This window comes from Cebus imitator, unplaced genomic scaffold (genome assembly GCF_001604975.1).
Source record: "Cebus imitator isolate Cc_AM_T3 unplaced genomic scaffold, Cebus_imitator-1.0 Scaffold6, whole genome shotgun sequence".
Classification (NCBI taxonomy): Eukaryota; Metazoa; Chordata; class Mammalia; order Primates; family Cebidae; genus Cebus; species Cebus imitator.
The window spans coordinates 7780064-7805601 of NW_016107321.1; the positions used below are offsets into that span (position 1 = coordinate 7780064).

General features: G+C 39.2%; 1 protein-coding gene across 8 annotated transcripts in view; it reads right to left on the minus strand.

Annotated features, from left to right (window-relative positions):
* Positions 1-25538, minus strand: part of ARID1B (AT-rich interaction domain 1B) — a 441201-nt gene that overhangs the window by 173143 nt on the left and 242520 nt on the right. For 5 of the 8 annotated variants that reach the window (XM_017537381.2, XM_017537389.2, XM_017537353.2 and 2 more), the window contains exon 5: positions 728-769. The exons of the other annotated variants lie outside the window; for them this stretch is intronic. In XM_017537381.2, coding sequence (XP_017392870.2) covers positions 728-769 — 42 coding nt within the window. The remainder of the gene's footprint in view (positions 1-727; positions 770-25538) is intronic. 8 annotated transcript variants of the gene reach the window in all.

A 25538-nucleotide genomic window follows, 5' to 3' on the forward strand; every position in this document is an offset into this window, starting at 1 on the left:
TTGCCACACAGGCAGAATTTAACTACTTTTAGCTCTCTCTGATACTTTCATAGTGGCTGTTCCACCTGAAAATACCTCTCGTTTCTCCTGCCCTCCTTTCTTGCCTCCATATAACCCAGCCCCTCAAAACTCAGCCCAGGGATCTACCTCCCAGAAAGCCTTCCCACTCTCCACTCCACCTGACTGGCAGCCTCTGGCATGCTTACTGCATGGATACAGCCATGCTGTGGGATGATTTATCTGTTTATAGGCTTAGATCTGTCAACTGGTCATGGGGTCCTCAAGTGATGGAGCTGGGTTTTCAATCTAGTTGTAACTGGACTATAGGGGTTCTGTCGGAAGCAGAGCTGTTTCATAAATCAATAAATAATACTGGAGCTATGAACTAAATACAGCACTCTGATAACATTCAGCTATTACACTGCAGTACCCCCAAACTGGGGCAATTTAAGAAAATCTTGTACTATGGCCAATTGAAATTTAAAAGTCAATGACTACTAAATGAAACTCGTTTTCCTGTAGTTTCTCATATTCTCCACGACAAAGAAGGTAACGAAAATACTACCACAGTCTAATCTTAATGGCAATAAGAGAAATCTTAAGCTTGTGAAGATTTTTCAACCTCCGTATTTTGATTTAAAAAAAAAAAAATCCTCTCTGTTGAGCCTCAAATCCACCTAGGAGGAATTGCCAAAACCTCCACAATGAGCTACATCAGACTACACACCTTGAGTCCAAAGGCTGCATCCTCCGAGGCCAAGACTTCAACCTGAAATCATAAGGAAAACATAATTTAGGCACTATCAAAAACCTCTTTGAGTCTAGCCACAGAAACCAGACACAGGCATGGCCTAGAATTGAGAGTTCTGAGAAAACTGGCATTCAATTTATGTCAGCTGTCAAGAAAGATCTGTGAGTATCTTCAAGAGCTGGGTTGAAATCCCATCACCGTCCAGGTTTTGTAAGACGGCGGGAGCTCCTATCAAATGAATCCATCTGCCACCGTGTGGACATGGTGGTTGAAGTCCCTCAAAAACAATCCAGGAAGTTAGTAGAATCATCCTTCTCACCTAAATCACAACATGTTGCATATGCCTTTTGATCTTTTACTGACAGACGGTGAGGGGAGAGTTGCCCTTCTCGGAGCAATCTCATGCATGTGTGCTACCAGTAGCTTCTTGTCCTGCTCAGATCTGAGTGGGCAGCGCTATTTCTCTGGAATGTGGCAGAGCAAGAGTTCCTGAAAGCAAGACTCTGGAAAAGGCAGGCAGAGTCTAAGCAACAAGTTGTGAAATGATGGCAAAACTTCAAGACTGCCTGTCAGTCTCATGCATTAGAAGACAGAGCTCATTAACATGAATTTAAAAAGCTGTGAGGAACAAGACATGTATTGATAATTACTGTTTTTTAAACATAATTATTCAGTGTGGTGTGTAAAGCTTTTAACTTTGACTATTGCAAAGTACCAATACTTGATGGAAAAGAACAAGGAAAGAAGGCAACAGAATACAGCTGAGTATTTTTAAAGAGGACGACGGGGTGGGTGGGCAGTATCAGACTGTAACAGGCTTCACCATCAGATTTAAACCTTTTAAAATTAGGCATGTGTAGCAGGTGTTTAAGTAGAAGGCATATACGCCTATCTAATGTATCCTGCTATAAAACAAAATTGGATTCTTCCCTTGTGGAAAGAAAATATGAAAGGAAGACCGTGACAGTAAGACTTTCACCCAGTATGAAAGCAAAGGGGTCACAAAAATAAACAAGGAAGCAAATTCTTCTCCAATTGCTTAACTGAAAGCCGGGCTCACTGACCACCCCCGGGCATTGGCAGAGGCTGGTGCAGAAAGCAAAAGAAAGACACCACCATTAGGGATGGAGAAGATGAGCAGCCTCGTTTTCATAAAAGCCATATGTTGCTGATACCAAATGTGATTTTAGGCTAAAGACTGAAATGTTGGATCAAGTACAGTAGAAAATCATTTTAAGTTTCACTGACAGCATTTCTGTTTACATTTTAATTTCCAAGGCTAACTGTTAGATTTAGAAACAAGGCCTTATTATAGATTTTTCATTTAAGAAAAGGAAAAGAGATTATATGTTTGAATTTCCCAAGCTATGACTTTCATAACGCTAGGTTACTAACCTCAACTATTTTTTAAATTAAAACCTGTAATCAACATTGGAGACTTTAGTTAAAGGAAAAGCGTGAACAGGAAATTTGCTGAATCTTAAATATTGTGAACATCATATGACATTTGCTGGTGAATTACACATATAGATATCCACATACCTCAACCATTATGTGTTATTTTTAACATAAATAGAATTATTTAAAAAATATATTGCAGTTTAACTTTGCGGAAAAAATCTTCAGAGTGAGTTCTGTATATTTTATCATATTATAAAAAGTCAATGAATGAAACAAGAAAATTCAATAGCAAACAGAACTCTATTTAAAGATAAGGCTTTAATATATTTGACAACTTGAGGTGAAAGCAAATCAAAGCTTTTGAGTGAAATTTAGAACTCTCTCCATGGCTATTTCAGCAGACAGAGACAGTGACAGACGGTGGGGGTGGGAGGAGGGAGGGAGACCCCAACAGGGTACCCTTCACCCCAGATTCTATCTCCGGCAGGGCTAAGAGAACTGTTTTGAAACTCTTAAGTAATACACTTTTAAACAACCTTAACTATAGCAGTTCTACAAAACTATTTATGTTTTGTTCAACAGCACTATTGTTTAAAATACATATGTGCCTTCGTTCAAGTATCCTTTACATCCTCTACTTCTGTAAGATTTTAATTTCAGCAGCTACGGAAAAACAGCTGATTTAAAAACACGAGATTATCCTCAATTTAATATGAAGGGAATATCAATGTCATACAAGGTTTTCATGTTGGGTTTAAGAGCCTTTTTACCTAAGTTGGAAAGAATCCCCCTCTAGTGGGAGCAAAGGAGTATTTCAACTTTCGCACTTAATTTCCAGGTAGTAGTCATTCAAATTACCGACCAAAATCAGCCAAGCTTTTTTTGTTCCTTTTGTCATAAATTTGAACAATAATTTTTTAAAAGTCAGTAACTATATTTCATAAGCCAAAAATGCTTATCATTCTCACATATAAACTAGAAGTAGACCTGTGTTACTCTGATTAAAACAAGAATATACAACTGAAAACATTTAGTAAATTCTCAATGGAAAGACTGGATACCGTACTGGGAAGACACAGTGTTGATATTAAAATAGTAATTCTTTGCCTAGAATCTGCATTTATCTGCACTCATCTCAAAAGAAATACCGTCACTCATTCATAACAAATACTTTCCAGATATTTATTAAATGCAATGTTTTGTGCTCAATGTCCTAAGAAAATCAAAGTAATGAGTTTAGCTTAGGAATACATATCTGAGTGAAATGTATTTAAGTATCCATTATACAGTCAAAAATAAATTCTAATTCAGAAATGAAAAGATGAGATTACTCATGGTGTCATTTTTCTTTTTCAACTTTGATGTGGGGAGACTTAAAATTAGCAATAAGAAAAAAGTCACAGGTTTAATCAAATGTAAAATTAGGACATAATAGCCAATGTTCGCCTCCTCCACACAGATGCTATAACAAATGCAGAGACAAATTTGAATACTCTTTTGAGACCCATGTTTCACTTCAACAGGAGAGGGAAGTTTGCAAGGGTTCCTGAAGTACAGAGGCGTGAAGGGGCAGGTTTAAGATAACAAAGCAGAACTTTCCTAGGGCCAAAGACAAGGCCCTTTCCATTAACTCACACTTATTTCAAATGTTACAATCAACACTTTATAACACAAGCGCCTAAAAGGATTCCATTTGCAGAGAACCTCTAAGAGCTCTGTGAAAGTTCAATCTGTAAAGTTCAGCAGCAGCTGAGCCATTTACAGTCCTCACTCTCCTAAGGCACCAAAACCTTCAAGTGACATCTCTTTCCCAACCACCCTTCACCCCACCTCCACCAAACATAACACAAATCACCTTAATTTCTAACCATTCCACTAAGAAAATTGGGAAAACGAGAATTCGTGAATTTGGAAGTAAAACTGGCTGTACTTTCCCTTTCACTTTCAAAGTCCTTTTGATGTTCACAATGTAAAGCACTCATTGAAAAGAGTATACTAATTCTAGCAGCATTATCATCAAAATAAAGCAATGTCAAAACTATGCTGTAATTTAATTTTTTTAAAAAGGTCTGATGTCAATATTACACTGTCACAAAAAGAGGAACAAAGGGAGAAATAATGTCCATTTAAAACAATGTATAACAAACCTTACTCATAATTAATGGAATACAAATAAAAAGTCATATTGTACTAAAGATTAAACATTGACATTGTAATAATTACAACATATAGACAGCTTTGGGTAATTATTCAAATCATAGCCTTGCACTGCTGATGAAAACATATACTGGAATAAAGTACAATTGGCAGTCTCAATCAAAATGCACACGAATATGATTAAGTAAGTACTAACCCCAACCATTCCACTGAGCCTGAAGTATAAAGATTTAAAAGGATGTTTGCTGGAGTTGTTTGGAACAGTGAAAAATGAACACAATGAAATTTTCATCACCAAGGGAGTGTTTATAGTAAATTACTGTATAGCCAAACACAGAAGACTATGCTTCTGTTACAAAAATTGAACTAAATCTATGTGTGCAGATAAGAAAGATTTCCAGGATGTCTATTAAGTAAAAAGAATCGAAGATTGTGCTCCATAAACTATCATCAGTTGTTTTTTTTTTTTTTTAATGTTGGGGGGTGAGTCATATACTTGATGTACTTAGAATATTTTTGGAAAGAAATTGAAGAAACACATCCATGTAAGAACTTTTCTCACCAACGACATTTGCTTCTTGTTCAATTAAAAGTAATTAGTTAACCAAATAAGTCAATAAAAACATTACCAATTGCTGCATGTCAACTAATCATGAAAATGTAAATAAACACCTTTCAAGGTGGCAAAAATTAAAAATATAGTGGTCCAGGTTTATCTGACACCCAGGATCCTCAACATCTAAGGTGGGCCTGTAGCTAAGAATGGACTGCCCAGAAAACAATCTTCCATTACACATCCATATCCTCAAACATACTCATGCCCATTTATCCAGCAATCAAGCTGCTAGAAAGGGCTATCTTAAGGTTATAATTTATGATCTACCATTTATATATTAAGCATATATATTATTTAAAATAACAAATTAGAAAAAATGTGCAAATATGAGAGATGATTAAAGTATGGTATATTCACATGACCGAACAATATATAATTATGAAAAACTCAGGTTTCAAAAAATTCTTTGTAACATGGGAAAATGCTTACAACTGTGTTAAATGTTAACAAAAAAGATTAAAAACAAAAAATCTGACATTTTAAATATTTGAATCTATCCATTTGTTTCCTCTAAGCTTCTAGAGTTTGTACCATGCTGGAAAATGCCTTCCTCACTGCAGCATTTTAAAAAATATTCATTTTGGGCTGGGCACAGTGGCTCATGCTTGTAATCCCAGCACTTTGAGAGGCTGAGGCGGGTGGATCACTAGAGGTCAGGAGTTCGAGACCGACCTGGACATGGTGAAACCCCGTCTCTACTAAAGGTACAAAAATTAGTTCGGTGGGGTGGTGCCCATCTGTAGTCCCAGCTACTGGGGAAGCTGAGGCAGGAGAATTGCTTGAACCTGGGAGGCAGAGGTTACAGTGAGCCGAGATTGCACCACTGCACTCCAGCCTGAGCGACAGAGTGAGATTCTGTCTCAAAAATAAAGAAAAATATATTAAAAGAAAACCAACATGAAATGTTTTTAAATTTGACTTTATTTTTTGTATTTAAGTATTTGATCAAACTGTAATTTATTTTAGAACAAGAGGGGGTGACTCAATTTTAATTTTCCATTTGAATAACTGTGATGAAGAATATTCCATTATTTTTTCCAGTGATTACAGATACCCTATCTTTACCATAATTAAACATCAAGATGATATAAATTTTGCCTCCAATTCTAGGCAAGCGTAGGAAAGGCAAAATTACTCAAGTGAGCTGTTCCACCCAAAGGGGAATAAGAGTGAGGGGAGGAGGCTAGTAACAATCAACAAGAAATTGAATTTCCAGTCACAGTAATATTTACCTGCAAGAATATCACCAAAAATTAGGTGCTCTTAGAAAAAATAATTTTGCCTATATTGGCGTCCAGGGGATAAAAATATTATTCTACTTACAATGTTTGCTGTGTCTGCCTTGACTGGGGCAAGAAGACCAATATATCACCTACAACCTATTCCATTAATCATACTTTTACCTACATTAAGGAAAAGTAGACACTAAGAAATAAACTGCTCTCCAAAACTAGGTTCCAGGAATTATGACAATTTAAATTACAGGACAAGCATATGCATTGGAAGGTTTTAATTTTATCAGGAAAAGAAGTTGTTCTATGTTTTTCTTTGTTATTACTTTACTAACTTTTTGGGATTTTAATCCATTAAAAATGCAGAACTCTTAAAAAAGAAAAACACCATAAGCCACTGCCAGCATTCCTCTTTTACTTATTAATTCTCCTCGTTCTCCTCATTAGCATGGACAAACCACATGACAGCTCAAGGACACGGCTTGCTGGAATCGCTCAGTGTACTGTTAGCTGGCAATGGAAAGAATACACAGGCTGCCTCGTGCTGCCGAGAACAGCGGCCATCCTCTGAATGTATTGAAAATGAACTAAAACCTTGTCTCTATATGGAGACCCAATAAATATTGATAACACTGAAAAAATACATCTATGCAATCAAAAAGCATTTCTTTTAATACTGTGCAACATGATTTCAGGACAGACAATGTGATGTTATAATTACACTTTTCACAAGTGATATGCAATATGCTCACATCATCGCCTTCAGCAGGATGCTAGTGTGTCTTTCTAGCCAAGGCTGTTAAATAAAAAACAAAGTCAGTTGGCCCTGTGGTCACACCCTTATTTCCAGTTACGTTCTCTAACTCAATGAGGATACCTCCATGTCGGATTTATAAAGCAATGAGGACACCTGGTATGAATCAATCTTGAACTCTTGGTATGACTCAGAGACGGAGAGATCTAGAGTGTGCAAAAACAGCCACCATTATGCAATGAGGTGTTAACAGCCTCTTCCATCCAAGGTGGAGTCTAATTCTCTACCCCACAATCTGGGCTAGATTTGTGATTTACCCGGGTCAAGAGACTGCTGCAACAGCAATCATGCTGTGGGCCACTTCCAAGTCTAGGACTCAAGAGGCAATTCTTCTCATCATTCTCCTGAAACTCAACCAACCACCACATGAACATGCCTAGACTAGCTTGGTAACACATGGTCCTGTACCACATTGCCTTAGCCAAGAGCCAGTCAAGCCAACAGCCCGAGAAGCAGAACCACTTAGCTGGTCAGGAGCTAACTGAGGTAGGAGAAACAAGCACAGTACAATCAGAAGAACTACCTGGCTGAGCCCCACCCAAATTGTCAAACTGTAGAACTGCGAGCTAAATTAATGATGACTGTTCTGAGCACTACCGAAAAAGCTAACTGATGTACTATACTTTAAATAAAGGAACTCTAGGTGTCATGGATTTACAGATACAGTTCCAGGAAAGAAAACCATGACACTAAAGGAAGTTCTGAAAACATCCACACAGCCAAGTGCTTCTTCCATCTCCACTGCCTCCTTAAAACCTTCTGAAGTCTTCCAAGACCATAAAATCAAGCAGAGTTGTTTACCATGGTCCACAAGAAACTAAACCACATGGCTCCCACTTGCCTTGCCATCCTTGGTCCCGCCACCTGCTCCTCTTCACAGCTCCCGCTGCACCGCCTTGTCTTCTTTTCCTCAAATGGCCACTGTTCACCTGAGGGCCTCTGCACTGGCTGCTCCCTCGTCCTGAGTTACCGTGCTACCAGATCATCCTATACCAGTACCAATCACTCCTCAAGATAATCCCTCTCCTTCTTTTGTATAATCATCTGAGATTTTGTTTATTCATTCCTGTATCATCTTTCTCCCTTTACTGAAATGTCAACTTCACAAGAGCAAGCTAGTTCATTCGCTGTTGCATGTCTCTTACCTAGAAGAATGCCAGACACAGAGAAGGGGCTCACTAAATATTTGTTGAATAAATAAATGTATATGAATGAATGTTCTAAAGACTGTAACAAAACAGTAAAAATAGAAATATATGTGTATGAACCTAAATTTGGCATAGCTCATATGACACAGGTGCAGATATAACAAGGTTTAAGACATGCTCTACCTAATATAAATAAGTGAAAGTCTTATGTAACATGTGGTTGGTGATACACTCTTGCATTACATATGACTGTTACCAAAGATCAAACCAGAAACCAATTTTGCTATATTGACTATATATGTATATATATATATGTGATGACTGTATATATATGTGTGTGTGTGTATATATGTGATGACTGTATATATATGTGTGTATATATATGTGTGTATATATATATACACACACATATATACACACACATATATAGTCAATATAGCAAAATTGGTTTCTGATTTGATCTTTGGTAACAGTCATATGTAATGCAAGAGTATATCACCAACCACATGTTACATAAGACTTTCACTTATTTATATTAGGTAGAGCATGTCTTAAACCTTGTTATATCCGCATATATATATGTGTGTGTGTGTGTGTGTGTGTATGTATATATATATATACATATATATATGCATTTTATGCATTTGTCTCTCTAGCCAAGAGTAGACATAAAATTCCTTTAAAAGGATTAGTTCTTATAAACTGATGGCAACACAATAAGTATGTATGTCATTGAGAGATCTTTTCTACCCATCCTGGGGTTAAGAGGTAATAATTTTTATACTTCAATCATAACAACAAATGACTCCAGTTAGACTACAGTAAATATTTTATAAAAACATATACAGTTCACAGTCCTTCCAAACAATTACTAAAAGTAATTTTGAGCTTTCCAAAGGTTGGTTGACCACAACGCAGTGGATGGTAAGAATATCTGCTTATGCTATAGGGTATGATTGTAAAGGATACTGACAAGCCTAAATTCTACAGAAGAATAGTGACACTCAGAAAGCATCCGTGGTCACAGTACAATACCTATTCCATGAATAATTTTCTTGAGAGAGTGGAATAGTGTAACCCTGTCAGCTACATGATGACATTATTTGTAGATTTGGGGGCATTAAGAATGCTATACCTAAGGAAATCACATGTATAAAAGTTCATCATTTCCATACTTCCACTATTTATCAATAAACACGGCTATGGAATCATGAAAAATATAGACCAAAATATAGCTATCTATTATTTCATTTGGTCTTTCCAATGAAACACATGTATATATATTAAAAAAAAAAATCTAGATTTCTAAACAAACATTTTGAAAACAGGTCATATTTCAACAAAAGCAATGCTTTTCCTTTAGACCTTTCTGTAAATTGTATTTTATTAAATTAAAAAATACATGTATAGAAAAACACTAATACTTACTCATTGCATTACTCAACATGATTGATTTTTCTGTATAATTCAAATTAATAACTATTTCTTCTAATACTCTCTATACTTATTCCTAAGTTCTAAAAGGTTTGATGAAGGAAAATGAAAGTGATGAGTGAACAGGCAGTGAGAGACTGTTAAAAAACATTTGAGCACTAAGTAGTAGCTAATAAACTTTATAAAAAGGGAGACAATATTTAGTTGTATTATAAATATCTTGCATTGTGTGATATAATTTGGTCATAATTCAATGCCATTTTATTTAAGCAATACTTCCCAATTTACACACACACACACACACACACACACACACACACACACTTTACTAAGCCAATGTATTATGCTATAGCTTGGTAAGTTTAGATTCTCTAAAAACGTAAGATAATAAACTCTTCCTAATTTTGACTACATTTCATAAAAGGGAAAATTTTACATTTAAAAAATATCTGGACAAATCAACTGAAGTATTAAAAGATAAAAATGTGGCTAAGGTACTATTTGACCATACTTAAATCCCTCTCCCAGTCCCACCCCCCATTGAAGTTAGCCCAGAAAAACAAGTTGAAAGTTGTTACAAAGTCCCTATGTAGAAGACACATTGTGGACACATAAGCTGTAGCCACCCCCAAGATAGAGGCATGTTAATTATGGTATCAAAGAGAATGAGGTGCAACTAAGATGACTTTATTGATTAACTAAGAATGAGAAGTTTTTTTTTAAAAAAAATAAATACATTTTTAGATCATCAGCAAATTAAATTTCTATTACAGCCACCACATAGCTGTTCATACGTATCATCTTGACTGTGTGTCACTGGTTTTCTTTCTACTGTCCTGTTCCCTGTCTAAACGTCCCTGCCCCCAACTCTGTCACTTAGGTCCAAATGTCAAAAAATTAACAGATGAAAAAAATTCTTATCCTAAAATACTTCTACCAAAAAAGATGGGGGTTTTTAAAACACTGAAATAGTGGTTACAACCAAAGACACTGATCATAGTGCATATTAAAAACCTTTCAAAGTTCAAATTAAATACTATAGTACTATTTTGATTATCAAATTGGAAGGGAAGGATAAATAAAAGAGAAAGAATATAAGATTAGGTATACTCAAATCTAACCACATAGCTTTGTCTTTTAGCTTAAAATGAATTCTTGTGTTAGAGGAAACTTATTTTGAAGGATCTATGTAATTAGGTAAACTAACAAGTTCAAAGCTAAGAAAAACACGCTAGGGAAGATGACTTTTTTTTTTTTTTTTTTAATTCTTTTCTGATTTCTCAAAAGTCCTATTTGTCTGAAGAAACAACTGGCTCCACACCAATCATGTCATCACCCTTTCTTCTCTCACAGAAACTGTTAATATAGTCTTACCCGCTGAGGACAATAATAACAAATAACTATGTAAACATTACATGGAAAGGAAACTGAGGCTACCTAGTGTAGGACATTCAGGAAAAGGTAAGTTTAAGAAGAGGAGTTCGAAGTTTTCCAGGTAACTGTCACAATACCACTGTTCCACTGTGCTCCCCTTCGCCTCTTTAAAAAGTGTTGCTTTTGATAGCCACGCACAGTGGCACACACCTGTAATCCCAGCTAACAAAGAGACTGAGGCAGGATGATTGCTCGAGTTCAGGGGTTCAAGACCAGCCAGGGCAAAACAGTGAGACCCCCATCTCAAAAGTAAAATGGGTATTTTAGCACAAAAAAAAGTCACAGAGATGATTACAAATGCTCCTCTGCTCACCTAAGAAACAGGTCTCTGAGGATTCATGAGTCTTGGGCGAGACCGGAAGCAATGAATAGAAAGCTGAAAGCCGCACAGCTCCGAGACGAAGACTGGCCCAGAGAAGGCAGGCTCCGCCACTTGTCAGTGCACTCCTCTACACCAAGTGCTCTTGATCTGTAGCTGCTTTATTAAATAAAACTACTTCAGATCAAGGGTACATCTTGACATTAAATAATAAAGTCACTTTAAAATATGAATGACATATGATTCAGTGCTCTCCCAAAGAATACATTACCTGAACATGGAAAAGAGGAGTTTGTTGGCTCCACCACAGACAGCAGTATTGTTTGCAAAAAGCAAGTATGAGTGATTTGTCTGTTTCCATGATAAAAACATAGGAGTCAAAGAAGAGATCCAATTTTTAAAAACAGGACGGGTGCGGTGGCTCATGTCTGTAATCCCAGCACTTTGGAAGGCCAAGGTGGGGGGTGCATATCACCCGAGGTCACGAGTTTGAGACCAGCCTGGCCAACATGGTGAAACCCCATCTCTACTAAAAATGCAACAATAAGCCAGGCAAGGTGGCGAGTGCCTGTAATCCCAGCTACTCAGGAGGCTAAGGCAGGAGAATCGCTTGAACTCAGGGGTTGGACGCTGCAGTGAACCAAAACCGTGCCACTGCACTCCGACCCAGGAAACAGAGTGAGACTCCAACTTAAAAAAAAAAAAAAAAAAAAAGAAAAAGAAAAAAGAAAAAAGAACCTCACGAAGCCTCCAGAAACATGGGCTTATGTCAGAAAACTAAATCTACATCTGAATCACTTGAATCCAAGAGGCGGAGGTTGCAGTAGTGAGCCGCAATTGCGCCATTGCACTGCGGCTTGGGCAACAAGAGTGAAACTCCGTCTAAAAAAAAAAAAAAAAAAAAGTCTATTCCAGCACAATATTGCAGCCACTCTGGAAAAGTCTGGCAGTTTCTTACAAAGGTAAATGCAGATCCAGCAATCCTTTACTTCTACGTATTCACCCAAGAGCAATGAAAATATATTCACATAAAAATCTATATGAGAGTGTTTAGGGAGGCTTTCATCGTAATTGACAAAAACTTAAAACAATCCAAATATCCTTCAACTGATGAGTGGATAAACAAAACTATGATAATATCCAAACAATGGAAAATGACTCACCAATGAAATAGAATTAACTACTGAAACAAACAAGGACATAGATGACTCTCAAATGCACTGTGCTAAGTAAAAGAAGTCTGACTCAAGAGGCCGCCCACTGCATGATTCCATTCATACGGCATTCTAAAAACGGCCAATCTACAGGGAAAGAAAACACATCTGTGGCGGCCAGGACTTGGGTATAACAGGGAGGGACTGCTTATAAAGATAGAGGGGAACTTGCTAAGGTAAGAGGAACGTTCTACTAGGATATTGTTCCTCTTTACACATCATTGTTAAGAATTTCACAGCATTGTGATCCATCCACAATGCTCAGAAAACTTTCATCTTGTTCAAATAGACGTAAATTAAAACAATCTCCCACAGTTTCTCATCTTAAAATGCCTTTAGTTTCCACCGTGTAACACACTTTTTTGTTTTGTTTTGATAAAGTGTTCTAGAATACAGCGTTAAATTTTACATTTGATCATTTCTAGACGTTTCTGCATGATTTGGGAACTGCTATACTCTTCTTATGGAGGAAGTCGAAGTTTTTGAGATTTTTTGCTTTGGAGTAAGAAAGGGATCATTTATCTACTAAAATTCTATGTTATTAATACAACTGCATATAAATGTCAACTTTAACATGAAAACCGGCAAATCATCTTAAAATCAGAACTGCAGCCAATGGTAGTCTGTACAAGCACAGGCATGAAAATTATTATACAACCTTCAGATCTGAAGCATGATATTTAACACTTCATCAATGTACCTTTTTCTTACAGCTCAGAAATGTACAGAGTTCCAGAATGAAGTTTCTTTATACTCAGTAGCAAAAAGCACAAAATATAATCTTAAGGATGAAAAGCTAGTTTGTTGTTGTTGTTATTGCTGTTGTTTCCAACAGAATCTTGGTCTGTTGCCCACGCTGGAATGCAGGGGTGCAGTCAAGGTTCACTGCAACCTCTGCCTCCAGGTGATTCTCCAGCCTCAGCCACCTGAGGGATTACAGGTGTGTGCCACCATGTCTGGCTAATTGCTTGTATATTTTTAGTGGAGATGGGGTTTCACCATGTTGGGATTACAGGTGTGCGCCACCATGTCTGGCTAATTTTTAAAATATTTTTAGTGGAGACAGGTTTCGCCATGTTTGCCAGGCTACTCTTGAACTCCTGACCTCAAGTGATCTGCCTGCCTCAGCCTCCCGAAGTATAGGGATTACAGGTGTGAGCCACTGCATGCAGCCCCATTAACCTAAATTTTTGATATATGAAACATCTACACCCAGTAAGCCCTTTCAATATTTTAAGTAGATTCAAGTTGTTCACTCAATTTAGTTCATATAAATCTGTTGTTTTTTAAACAAAAATGAGGTTTCTGATAATTTACAACCAAACATAAAAAGAAACTTTGTCACCTGGCAGTAAGATTCATTTACGTTACCTTTTTCCAAGAGTTTATAAATCACCTTGGTCAGTGTTTGGGATGAAACTACTCTAGTTCCTGAAAGAGTTAAACTATGTATCAGTTACTGTGGCAGGAAGGGGCAAGAAGCAAGGTTCCACAGAGAGGCACTTCAGCACTGCTGACTCAAAATGTTGCATAACAAATCTTTCTTCTACAAAGAAGCATTGAAGTTAAAGTACATCTCTTCACAGACAGATAAATCCCATACAAAATTTAGGCTGAATGCCATGGTTTGTGTTATCCACTATTTTTAATACAAAGTCACATTTGTAAAATGGGGAAATTGGTGAAAGTTTAAAGAACAAATAATCTAATAATCTAAGATAACGATCTACAATCTACATGCAAAATTGGTCAGGCCATACACTTGCCTGAAATCTCACTTGAATGTATTATTTATCAAGATTACCTTTGGCAAACCTAGGGGAGCACAAGAATCACACACTCATCATGATATCAAGTAGACAAAGTTTAACTTTAAAATTTGCTGTAAACTTAGTAAATGTTTGTTGTAAATAGAAATTACTGTTGGGGAGGTAGAAGTCATAAGTGACTTCCAAATAGATATGCCTTGTGTGTTAATATTTATTTGAGTCAGGATTTTAAAACCCAAGACTTTCCAAACAACATTAAAAGAGTGACTGCAAACTAAACTTTGATGTACCTACAACATCAGTCCCATGACCAATGAGAGGTCAACGTCACAGTACAATAGGCTAGGACGATGTGGGGAAAACATTTTTTTTACTCAACTCATGTTGCATTGTTTTTGAGTTGCTCCAGTTTACATAAAACAATTTATAATGTTTTCTTTTTTAACTGTACATATCCCTTCTGAAATACACAGAAAATTAAGCTTTTCCATAAATTCAGTACTCACAAAGCTAGGGAATTAAAAGCCTGTAAACCTCAAATTCACGACCTGCATCCATTTAACCAGTATTACAAGAGACTGTAGCTCAAAACCTAAAAAGAGCTGCTAATCCTGCCCTACAGATAATAACCAATGAGTGTTTATCCTTACAAGACATTTGGTCTTCCTGTTAGGAAGGGCAGGAGTGAGGAGAGGATGTGGAGTACAAGAATATATATCCTAGTACACAACTCACTCGTTCTTACGAAATACCTAATATGAAATTTAACTTAATTTAAATTGTAACTGGCAAATATAATCGGTGAGCAACAATGTTCAAGGTTAGAAATGTCCCTGCTATCTTTTTATAAAATCTGTCTATATGCAAATCACAAACACAGAAATTGCTACATTAAAATTCTATGCATACTCACATGCGCAGTAAGTACTATAAAGCATAAAAACAAACAGAGGAATGTTAATATTCAGAACTCTTAAAGGCCATTTCTCTTATACTTCTTGGATTCTGTCTCTACATCGACACCGAAAATTTCAAGCTACATTGTTATAATGGACCATTAAGTAAATTTGCAGAATTCGAAAATTAAGTTAATTTGGGTCTAATAAAAATACACACACAAGTTATAAGTTACTTGAATAAGCAGTATCAACAGGAGAATAAACTAGAATTTATAGTCAAATTATATAGTCCACAGAGTGAGAAAAAAAGTGTAAAACCCAAAGTGGCCATCGCTGATTGCTACTAGTTGGATTAAATGCGTCTTGGTTAATCTACTATAGTTTTACGTGTTGTTTAGCTTACTTGAAAAAGTCGTCAAATGTCCCTGGATTGCAGATTGCAACATACTACCTAAAACACCTATAGGTGACCAAGAGAGCACCCTGTGATCCTAAAGTCTCCATGGCAAAGACAGGATTAAAAGTAATACCCAACAAGACTGTAGCATTTAATTAAGAACAGGAAAGCACAGGCAGGAGGAGGCGAAACTTTACAAGCCTAGGCGTTTCTCGGCTTTAAAAAAAAATGCTGCGAGTTGGTTTTCCCAGCAAGGAAGGTTGATGAGCATGCACTTGGCTCCAAGAAGCCGCTATTACACAAACAGAATCCAAGTGCCTGTCTCAGCCGCCCAGCCTCGGTGCGTCGGTAACAGCCAATGGCGGCGGCGCACCACCTCCTCCCGCCTCCCTCAGGCCCCGCCCCTCGACCCCGCCCCTCGACCCCGCCTCCTGCAGCGGCCCTGCCCCGCCGCCCCGCCCTGTCCTCGGAGGCCTGGGCTCCACCGCCCGGCCCGCGTCCTTCCTCTACGGTTCCTGCCTTTTCCACCGTATGCCACTCGTTTTAATTACGCGGACGAGTTGCAACTCATCCAGCCCTTAAGCTTGGGTGGTGATTTTTGAGAGGGGGAAGGAGATGCACCAAAGGAAGTAGGGAAAAATTAAAACCTTAAGCACTGAGCGCGCCACGTGGGACGACGAGGTTGGGGCGTGCGGTGAGGTGGGGGACCGCGGCGCCAAACGGCGCAGGGGAAACGCTCGAGGGCCTGTGTGAGACTGGCCGCGCCGGCTCAAGAGAACGCAAAGCTGTGTCAGCAAAACTTTAGAAAGCACGCTGTGCGTGCGGCCTCCGCCTCCAGGAGGAGCCTGCAGGCGCGCGGGGCGGACGGTGCCTGCAGGCGGCGGCCGCGCTCGCCCGGGAGGGAAAGTGGCTGCGGCCGGCGCCTCCCTCCGCAGGGGCCCACAATGGCCCATCTGTGCGCGGCGCGTCCCGGGGAGCGCCGCGGCGCCGTCTGAGGAGCCCGGTCCGGTCTGGTCAGGCTGGGGACGCGGTTGTTTTCGTCCCCTGCCCCCGCCCCCACGAGCCTACGTGCGGGGGAGGGCGAACGGGACAGGCCAGGAGGCGCGAGCGAGGCCTGCCGGGAGAGGCCGCCGCGCTGGTGTGTGGCTCAGTGTTTTCTCCGCACTCGCCCGGCGCCTCCGCGGCAGTTTCCTCCGCACGCCCGGGGAATCCCGGGGTCCGTGGAATCTGGTTCCCCCTTCGGAGGTGCCCCAGCTTCCTCCGTGGGCGCGGGCGAGTCTCCCCGCGGGGCCGGCGCGCGAAGAAAACAAAAGAAACGAAGGCGAGCTGTGGACACGCAGTGAGGACAGGAAAGCGCGGCCTCAGAGCCGACGGCCTCAGCGCGGTCCTGCGTCCTTCACACCCTCCTCCAAAATCCTCTCTCTCGAGCCAGGCTCTGGCCACGAGTGAAAGCGCAGCCGAGGAGGGAAGGACGCCGCCGCCGCGCGGGCATCCGGGCGGGGGATTCCGGGCCGCTATTTGAGGGCGAGCGCTGAAAGTTTCCTTGTCCCCGGATCCCTGATTTATCAAATTCCGCAAAGCAGCAACGGTCCTTGGGCCATTAAGGTTCTAAGAATGTATCGTTTCTAGCCACAAGTCCCAAGTTTCTTTACGGAGGAAAATTAAGGACTCAACAGACAGCAAAAGAAACCACGTACAGCATAAACGCACCTACCACTCCTTAAAATAATTTATCAGGGAGAGGTAACAAATCTTTGAGGAGAAAGCAATGGGAGAAAAATAGAGAAGGAAAAATTATTTCGAGGCAATTACATATAGTTTGAAACCACCACTATTTAAAAGTCAATCTGAGGAGGAGACATGGCCAAGCTACGCTTCTGTTATCGGATGTCATCTCATTCAGTTCTACCTACTATTTATAGTTCCAACTGGATCAGGTGGAGAAAAACATGGCTGGTGGCTAGAGGTGAAGAATTCAAACACAACCACTTATTGAAAAGTTAACGTTTGGGTTAATTTTTTAAAAATATAGGCTGGGCGCGGTGGCTCACGCCTGTAATCCCAGCACTTTGGGAGGCCGAGGCAGGCAGATCATGAGGTCAGGAGATTGAGATCATCCTCACTAACACGGTGAAACCCCGTCTCTACTAAAAGTGAAAAAAATTAGCTGGGCGTGGTGGCATGTGCCTGTAGTCCCAGCTACTTAGGAGGCTGAGGCAGGAGAATCGCTTGAACCCAGGAGGTGGAGGTTCCAGTGAGCTGAGATCGCGCCACTGTACTCCAGCCTGGGCGACAGAGCGAGACTCTGTCTCCCAAAAAAAAAAAAAAAAAATCAGATTAAATATATATTTTTGGGTCCCCATTTAAAGTTATGTGGTTATATATTATCACAATAAAAAGATCTGCCCACGGACTGGTTTTTGGTTTTGAGACATGGTTACATCCCTTACACAGTGCTCAATGTATGGGGGTAAAAAAAAAACAGAAAACTAACGTATAAAATGATGTTTATCTATAAGGTTAAAAAGCAAGAATAAAGAACTACCTCCATTTTAAGTCAATTCATCAGAGAAGGAACGCTAAAAAATTTCCATTCAATTCAATTTCTAAATATGACTAATTTTCTTAAAACATTTCCTTAAGGGCAAATTTCTTGTTACAAATGTCTATTCCCTCCTTCCTGAAATTACTTTCTCCTCCTATCCCTCTGACAGCTTTCGGTCTTTTGCTACTTCTTCATCCTCCAAATTGTGCCAATTTGTTTTACTTTTTATTTCTCTTTGCTAAAAGAAAGGTAGGAGGCAAACAACTACAAAACCTTAAAGGACCTAAGGAGAGTTAGATGGTTATAGTTCTAGAAAGATGATGGCTGCATATGAAGGGTCAGGCAGGAGTCGTCCAGATACACTCAGATTTTCTTTTGGCTTGAGGGGCTGAATGATGGGCATGGTGTGTCCTCAGCAATTTGACAGGTTTGTGCTTGTGGTGTATCCGTGGAGATGACCAGCTGGCAGCAGGAAATACAGGTCACGGTACAAGTAGCAGGAGACTAAAGAACACAAAAAAAAAAAAAAAAAAAAAAAAAAAAAAAAAAAAAAAAAAAAAAGAACACGGAGTCGCAGGCAATTAGATGACAGCTGAGTTGTGGGTGTGGATGAACTGAGTTTTACAATGAAAAAGCATTGCAAAAGATGAGAATAGAGCCTAAAACAGAACCTTAAAGAGCACTAACATTTAATGGACAAGCTCTTTCACCCTTCCTTGACGACAGCAAAAGCCGCCAGGCTAGAAATTTTACAATTTCGTAACTGCTTTTTTCCTTCAAATCTAGAGAAACAGGAAGTGAGAACATGGACTCAGGTAAGACTACAAAGGACTGAATTTAAGTTCTTCAAGCACTTGCTTTGCAGGAGTTAGGCAAGTTTCTTAGCATCTCTGGGCCTCAGCTTCTTCATGTATACAATGAAAGCCTGCTCTGATGCTTGTTATGAGAATGAAATCAGCACTTACTAGATGCTGGCTATGAACATCATCTGACCATTCCTGAAATCCAGACTAGCCTCCACTCCCATTGCCAATGCCTTAATTGAGACTCCTGAATCTCCACCTAAGCCTAGAATACTGTGAAACTGGTTTCCTTGAACACCAGGTTCTTTCCCACACATTCTCTCTCACAGTGTCCCCAGTGTCCTCTTCAGATAACAGATTTCAGTATGTCATTCTGCTTAATATCACTCAGACCAAGAGAACTGGCTCTAGACTTCTTACACCTTGGGATAAAGGGCTTTGGAGAATCTGTTCCTAATCTGCCATGCGATATCGCCCCCAACCTTAACTCATTAGTGGAATATTAAGCACCCTCATGACTTCTGTGCTGAACCTACCATACTTTTTTCCAGCCCTTTATTCATACAGATCCCTTCACTTTCCCTGTCCATTTGCCCTTTGAAGTCATGCTTCCAAGGCTTCCCTGACCCTCTATGGTTGGAATGTACTGCATTTTATATACTACTGCACAGGATTGATATAATTTGATTGTTTTATATGTAATTACATACATGTCTATTTTCCTTTTAACATCTATGAAGGCCAGGTCCATCCAATTTATATATATTTTCCCGCCTGCAAAATCCACAGAAAAGTTTGCTACAAATTTAGCTACTAAATTTAAACAAATGAAAGAGATCTGTTGGAAACCAGAAATTCCCATACACCAGAAATCCAAAACTTCATATTAGTAAACGAGTAAGGTTCAGACCTGAAGGTTATCTTTCTTACATGTAGATGGGTAATAATTTTTGACAAGTATCTTCAAGAAGCAGAGTTCTGTCATGAAAAAGGAAGCAGTTATGCCAGGCACAGTGGCCCACGCCTGTAATCCCAGCACTTTGGGAGGCCGAGGCAGGTGGATCACGAGCTCAGGAGTTTGAAACCAGCCTGGACAACATGGTGAAACCCTGTCTCTACTAAAAATACAAAAATTAGCTGGGTGTGGTGGCATGTGCCTATAATCCCAGCTACTTGGGAGGCTGAGGCAGAAGAATTGCTTGAACCCAGGAGGTGGAGGTTGCGGTGAGCCAAGATGGTGCCACTGCACTCCAGCCTGGGTAACACAGGGAGAGACTCCGTCTCCAAAGAAAAAACAAAAGGAAGCAGTTATTTTTAAAATGTACTACTTTTTGTTTGGACATTCTTTCCCTACTTTAAAAAAAAAAAAAGTTTCCATTGTATTTATTATTTTACTTTATTTTCGAGACAGGGTCTTGCTGTGTTGCCCAGGCTGGAGTGAAATGGCATGATCATGACTCACTGCAACCTCAACCTCCTGGGCTCAAGCCATCCTCCCACCTTAGCCCCTTGAGTAACTGGGACTACAGGCACATGACACCATGCTGGCTATTTTTTCTTTTTTGTAGAGATGGGGTCTCACTGTGTTGCCCAGGTTAGTCTCCAACTCCTGGGCTCAAGAAATCCTCCTGCCTCTGCTTCCCAAAGTGCTGGTATTTCAGGTATGAGCCACTGCACCCAGCCCAGTTTCCGTTTTAGGGATGTTTAGGCTCGAGACATTTGGATCACAGCAGAAGCCGCTGGAGCTACGTTGACTTTCAATTTCAAAGCAGATTCTGAGAAGCTATGACATTCTAAATGTGAGGCCTTCTTTACTTATGGATCGTCCTAAGTACAGGGTTGTTTTCAGATGAATGCAGTCTGGTCTCAGGAAAGACCCCAAAAAAGGTTAAAAAGCAATTATCTAGAGGAATATGAATTTTTATATTACAAGTTCAAATAGTACTGCTCATGTGTTTCTACTGATGAAGTCCTAAAGATGCTAACTGCCTTAAATCCCTTTGGGAACAAGGTAATAAGTAAACACAAGTTTTATAAAATCTAATTGTCATTTAATAGCCAAAACAAACATATTTTATAAAATCTAATAGTCATCTATTAGCCAAAACAAACAAACAAACAAAAAGAACATCTTCCTGTGGTCCCCAACTAGATGTTTTACTGATTGTAAGTATTACTCTTGAGTAGCTCATTAAGTATGAATTACTTCCCAATCTGCCCTTTCCAAAACTCTTTCTAATCAACAAATGTGACTTTAAAATTTACCAGAATTATTGATGGCCTGCCAGAGATTTATATATGGGGCAGTGACATTTGAAACAAGAGCAATCAATCACTATAACAAGTCCACGGGGAAGGGACACTCGATGGGCTGAAGTAGTTGTGTTTGGTGTAGGTTTGTCTAGAGCAACCCTGTCTAAAGAAATATAATCCAACTACATATGTAATTTACCATTTCTAGCAGCCACAGTAAGAAAAAGGAAACAGGTGAAATTATTTTGATAACTTTTTAAAAAATTTTTATTTTTTTTGATATGTTTTATTTGACCCAACATACCCCAAATTTTATCATTTCAACCTTTACTCAATACAAAAATTAATGAGATACAGTAAGCTTTCGGCTAATAACATCGATAGGTTCCTTGGAAACCATGACTTTAAGTAAAATGCCCTATGAAGAAACCAATTTTCCCATAGGCCAATTGATATAAATAAGAAATAAGACTCAAAATACTTATAATATGAAACATTGAAATAAATGTGAGCTATACATACATTTAAGAAAGATTAGTAAAAATAATTAATATCTGGCCAGGCATGGTGGCTCACGTCTATAATCCCAGCACTTTGGGAGGCTGAGGCAGGTGGATCACCTGAAATCAGGAGTTCAAGACCAGCCTGACCAACATGGTGAAACCCCGACTCTACTAAAAATACAAAATTAGCCGAGTGTGGTGGCACATAACTGTAATCTCAGCTACTGGGAAGGCTGAGGGAGGAAAGTCACTTGAACCCCGGAGGCAGAGGTTGTGGTGAGCCGAGACAGCACCATTCCACTCCAACATGGGCAACAAGAGCGAAACTACACCTCCAAAAAAAAAAAAAGTAGTATCATTATTTACCCACGTATTCCAGTTTAGGGTGGCACATGGGCAGAGCCCATCCTGCAGAGCACCAGGCAGGACCCACTCTGGCCAGAACGCCACTGCATCACAGGGCCACTCACACACCCAGAATCACTCAACAATGGGACCACGGACACGTGCCAGGTCCCATAACAGGGAACATCTTTGGGTTGTGGGAGAAAGCTCCATACAGACAGTGGCCCCAGCTGGGAATCGATTTTTTTTTCTCCTCAAAGTTATAAGGAAACAACATTGAACAAAACACTAGTATTCAAGAACCTGCTGTATTTTACTTTGTTTTTAATGCTATGTCTTCAAAATCCAATGTGTCTGTTTTACTTGCAGCAGATCTCACTCTGTAGAGTAGCCACAGTCCAAGTGCTCACAGCCCCACTGCACAAAATCTAGATATTTGGGGTGGGGGTGGTGACGGAGGTACCTATTTGCGATAGGGTATTGAAGTTTAAAATTATATTGAAGGGGCTCTTTTTTAAAAACCTGAAAACATAATTGCATATACATGGTATCAGTGATTACCTTACTGATATGAAAATATAGCATAAAGCATTAAAAGGGGATATATATATATATATATATATATTTACCTAATGCAGATTTACATATGCCTAATGCGGGGGGATGGATGCAGCAGACAACCATGGCACGTGTATACCTATGTAACAAACCTGCATGATCTGCACATGTACCCCAGAACTTAAAGTATAATAATAAAACAATTTTAAAAAGAAAAAAAATGGGGGATACATCATGATTAATACTGAAATATTTTTAATAATGCAAAAATAGCAGCCAATAGTAATTTGATAGACACTGTCTACAAGCCGGGCTGGCTCAAGAACTATACTTAAACTAGGCAAATGTCTTTTGAAATAAAAGAATCACTTCTACCAACGCTTCTCCTGAGCAAACTGAAAAACGTTTCCATTTGTGAGACAATATCTCCTTATAGCTGTATCAAGAGGCACTGAATTGGTCTAATTTTTGCTGTCTTGAAGGCAATGAAGATGCAGGATTCTTTCTGAGGGGTGGGATGTACGTAGCAATGGGGCAGGAGTAATGCTGTGATTGGCACAATGAGGACAGGAGAACATCTACAATTTTACTATCATGCCAGGAACGAAAGCAGTGAAGTGAAGACGGAATGACAGCCAACGCAAGGTGATATGATAAGTCAGTAGCTGGGAAACTCCGAAGTCAGGAGAACCATGTGCTGCCAGTAGAAGTGCTTGGTTCTAACAACAGTGGGTCCGCTTTAGAATAACTCAAATCACCTCTAGAAATGTCCAGTGTAAAAGTAGTATCTTCCCCATGGATCCATCAAAGACAGTCTTATCACTTTTCTTGCGCAATCTCATTCCCACCCAGGAGAATATCAGATATGGCTTCAAATATCAAATATTGTGATGAATCATAAGCCTGTATCTTAGTTTCCTCCACCCAAGCTCCAGGACTGACCAGACCTCTCCAGCTGCACACTAAATAGCCTCATGAGGTTGTCCTTCAAAAACCTTGAATTTAACAATTCAAAAGCTAAACTAATTTTCTCTCATCATTCTGTTGATCCCCAACCAACTTCTGTATTTTCAGTTACTTACAAACTATTTCCCAATCTGCCCAAGCTCAAAACTCTGGGACCTAGCCATTTCTCCTTGTATTGCTCCAATCAGAAATCATATCACTGTCTTTATATCACCATCGGGCTCTCATCAACTCTTTATTCTTCAAGTTATACTTCAGTTCAAATTTTTCCCAAATGTTTTCTAAGTAGCTCCCATGTGCAGGGCATTATGTGAAAAATGCTGGATATAAAAGATGCATGTAGTATCAAATGTCATCTTGTCTCTCCCAGTCTAATGCCTTCAGTCAGGTTAGCCAGCTGCTCTTCAAAATACTGAATTATAATAATCTGATTATATGTTTTTTACTTTAGCCTGCGTGTTCCCATAAGATGGAGAATGGTATATTTTGCTATTCATTTTTTTATTCCTGGCATAATACAAAGACTAGTATAGTATTTAGTATATAAAAGGTAATTGATAGTTTTTCACTCATCATGTTTTAGTTTACAAAGGAAATTTAATGGCTCTAGATACCAATCCAAAAATTCATATTTAACTGAAAATTACTGTGTTCCTCAAATATGGAATTCAGATGACTCTTCTATCAAAAAGCTGATTAATTCAATGGCGTTGATAGTATCACCCCAAACTGTATTGTACATGGTAAACTCTGTCACATATTTGTAAAGCCTAGTAGCTGTACTGAGTGAGATGAAAAAAGTACTTATATTCCACAGCAACATAATTGCACATAAGTTTTAACCTATTAAAGTACAGACTCTCTCTTATCACTTTCCTAGCGGGACCCTAGTTACCAATGATTCATAGTATACCTCCCCTTATTTTAAAACTCATATGATAGCTAATTCACTAACTACCAATCAGGGTTCTTAGAAAGAATAGAAACTGAATTTAGCTAACTAAGGAAGTGAATTTCATTTAAAATATTGGGTTAGTTTACAGAATCGGTAGTAGAGAACCAGGATTGCCAAAAGGGTAAGAACCAAGGGAGATTGGCCAAGAGAAATAATTTGCCCAGAATGTCACCACCAGCAATTCTAGTAATGGACACACAATGCTGACAATATTGCTAGACTCCAAAGTCTGTGTAGTTTAATCAGGCAAGAGCTAATAGCGGGGCAAGCCTTAGTCATTAGTCACATGCACCCTCAAGAGCATCTAAGATCTGTCTCCTTTGGATTCAGCAGCAGAAAAATACATGCTGCATTTTACCAAGTTTCATACCTATCTTTTGTCCCCCAAAGAAAGCAGGTTTATATGCTGAATCACCAAAAACAAAACAAAAACACCCAACAAGTATTCAAATATTCAGTAATGTCATCAAAAATTTCATGATGCCCAAAGGTTTTGTGTGTGCATTAGCAATGCACAAAGTCAAGGCACTGATGAATGTAAGATTCCCATAGTGCTGGCCTGTGTTACTGAACAGACCCACATGGCTGACTCCTTTAATTGAGTTTTGCTTGTCACTTCTGTTTTGCTCAGGCCTGCCACTGAATTCCCTTTGTGCTGATACATAATTTGGCTATAGTGCAATCAGTTTCTAGTTAGTACAGAAAAAAAGGTAAGTCCATGAGATTGTGTGCAGGCACCCCTCAACCTTCAGTATTCAACCAAAATCTTCCTGTGGTATTGAATGTGAGTATTGGATACCAGGTTCACTTTGAGCAAAATGGAAAACACACACTGAAATACTTGGCTCGTGACAGATCTGTTTTCAGTGTTAACTAATCTGGTAAATGCCTTTTGACTAACCCAAGGAAGTAGATACAAAGCAGCAATAATGCACTTGGCATTTTTTTTTAATCATTACCTTCAACTGAGGCCTCAACTTCAGGCCTCAGCAGTTGCAACACTGAATTCTTTTCTTGCCATCACT